This window comes from Octopus sinensis, linkage group LG17 (genome assembly GCF_006345805.1).
Source record: "Octopus sinensis linkage group LG17, ASM634580v1, whole genome shotgun sequence".
In the NCBI taxonomy this organism is placed as follows: Eukaryota; Metazoa; Mollusca; class Cephalopoda; order Octopoda; family Octopodidae; genus Octopus; species Octopus sinensis.
The window spans coordinates 14,495,213-14,497,799 of record NC_043013.1 but is presented as its reverse complement, the minus strand read 5'-3'; the positions used below and the strand labels follow the sequence as shown (position 1 = coordinate 14,497,799).

General features: G+C 37.9%; 1 protein-coding gene across 2 annotated transcripts in view; it reads right to left on the bottom strand.

Annotated features, from left to right (window-relative positions):
* Window positions 1–509: 509 nt before the first annotated feature.
* Window positions 510–2,587, bottom strand: part of LOC118766713 — a 30,766-nt gene continuing 28,688 nt past the window's right edge. For both annotated transcript variants that reach the window (XM_036510363.1, XM_036510362.1), the window contains exon 6: window positions 510–836. In XM_036510363.1, coding sequence (XP_036366256.1) covers window positions 640–836 — 197 coding nt within the window. In that variant the 3' untranslated portion in view covers window positions 510–639. The remainder of the gene's footprint in view (window positions 837–2,587) is intronic.

Here is a 2,587-nt window from a genome sequence, read left to right as displayed (position 1 = left end):
TATAAACAGTTTTGAGTCGGAGCCGGAAAAAAGATGCGTATGTGCACATTGAATTCGAAGAACAGATGAGTAGAATAAAAACGCAATGCAAATATCAATCAAGTTATATGATGGTCTGCATGCCACGTCTGGCGCCACTCTCACACACCTTTAATGCAATTTTTTTGTTTCGTTTGAATTGCAAATCCTATCATTTCTCAAAAGAAATCAGCCAAGCGCAAGTCTTTTATTTGCTATATTATTTAGATGATGGATAAAATGTGTTGAAGATTCGGTTTAACTGTTTGTAGTATTTAGTTTAGACCCGTTACGTTTTGAGATTAAATGATGTCCAGGTTAACTTAATGTTTCATTCTTCAAAGGTCGATAAAATAATAACCAAGTGTTTCATTGGTACAAGGGTAAATTTAAAAATCTTATAAACCTTCAAATGTGTGAATGGATTTATAAGAGAAGACTAATTTAAGACGAAAAACATTAGAAATAAAAATAAATTAACAAAAGAATTATCATAATTAAGTTGATTTTATTGATAAAGAAACACACATTTTATCTGATATAATTATTATTAGCAAACATGATCCGTTGAAGTCTTGCTCACATTTCATTGAGAAGTAAATAATTTTTGGGTGAATTCCATTAAAGGTCAACAAGTTTCTTTAGTTGGCACTTAGTGTTAGTATATGAAAAGGCGGTACATGTAGAAGATACCATACATAAACGTGAACAATCCAAGACCGATCGGGCATCCATTTGGGCCTCGGTTACAAGGTTGTGATATGGATTTGGTTTGAAGGAAAAAGTTGAATAAGCTGTCTGGCCATTAATTTCTTTTTCTGCAATAGAAAAAATGGAAAGAGGAAACACAATAAATATAAGAGCATAAATTAAATTATTGCTCTAGTCTGACAAAGTACAAAGGAAACGAATAGATATGGTCTATTGATTCGATAGATTGATGTTACTAATATTCCGTTTGGACATCTTTAGGTTAGTGTAAGTATGGAGTGAGTTCTTGGGTGTTGCATAATCTAGAAAGGGGGGATTTGGGATAATAATTGATGCGGGATCTGGCTGGTGAAATAGCATGTATGACGGAAGAATGAGAAGGGGTATGTAGCTGGTTATCTCGGAGGTAGAGTGGTTCTCGTATTACCAGCGAGATTTATTGAGGTATTTCTGTGCAAGTTAGTAACGAAGCGTGTTGTGTTTTTTAATGAAAACGTCGATTAATAATAATTCATCTTCCAGATTTTAAATGTACAAAGTGGTATCAAACAATCCCCGGACTAGTTCTATAACGCGCTCACAGATGGCAGCACACGGTTAAGTGCACAGTGAGAGCTACCAACGATAGTTATGAGACAGTGTGCTGAGTGACACCGCTGTATTTACAACATGAAATTTTGCATTAACCTTGGGACGTCTGTTACAGAGACATTGAACATGCTTCTGCAAGCTAAAGTTAACGAGGCAATTGGTTGTACGCAATATGTAGAGTGGCACGGGCTTTTCAAAAGCAGAACATCCCTGGAAGACGATGAGCGATTTGGAAGATCTGCGACGGGCGTCACTCCTCGGAGATGTGGAAAAAAATCCATCAGCTTCTGAATGAGGATCGTAGGTAGATAATCAACGACATTGCTGATGTTGTTGGTCTGTCGTATGGATTTATGCAGACAATCTTAACGTCTGAATTGAACATGCGGCATGTCTCTACTAAGTTCTCCCCACTGTTGATCACTGAGCAGAAAAAACATCGCTCCGAATTTGTCATGTTCTCCGTCAGCCTTGATGACTCATACTTCATGTTGAGGATCATCGCTGGTGACGAAAGTTGAGTCTACGAGTACGATTCTGAGGTGAAGCAGCAATTGTCAAAATGGAGAAGTCCTTCATCTCCACGACCGAACTCAACCCGACAGATCCGCAGCTCAATGAAAAGCATGCTCATCTTTTTTTCGACATCTGAGGTATTGACCATTTAGATTTCGACCGCCAGGGTCAGACCATCAGTCGAGAGTTCTACTGTGATATTTTGAAGTGTTTTAGAGAGGACATTCGGCAAAAAGCGACCGGATTTGTGACGACAATGCATTCTTACTCGTGAGTTTCTCGCCAAAAACAACATGGTTACGCTTCCACACCTGTCCTATTCGCCAGATTTAGTACCTGCGAATTTCCATCTCTTCCCCAAGATAAAAAGGCAGCTTAAAGGCCACCGTCTGAACACCATTGTCAAAATCCAGATCGAAACGCAGAAGGTTTCCAACTCGCTTAAGGAAAACTACTTCCAAGCTAAAAGTGGCGGGAATGCTGAGGCTAGAGTATTGTTGCGCAAGGTGACTATTTCAAAGGATTTGATGCGAAAACTTAGGTAAACAAGTTATTTTTCAAAACGTATCAAGTCCGGGAAGTTTTTGATACCACCGCGTACTTGTGGATTAGTTTTACGACATCCTTTTGAAAGGATGTTAATTATTAATTTACTGCTAATTTATTTAACTAAGAATCAAGACTCTAAGTAGAAATAATAATGCAATGTGAAAGAAATGGATATTTATTAATTTCAGTTCTTTCGGCAAGA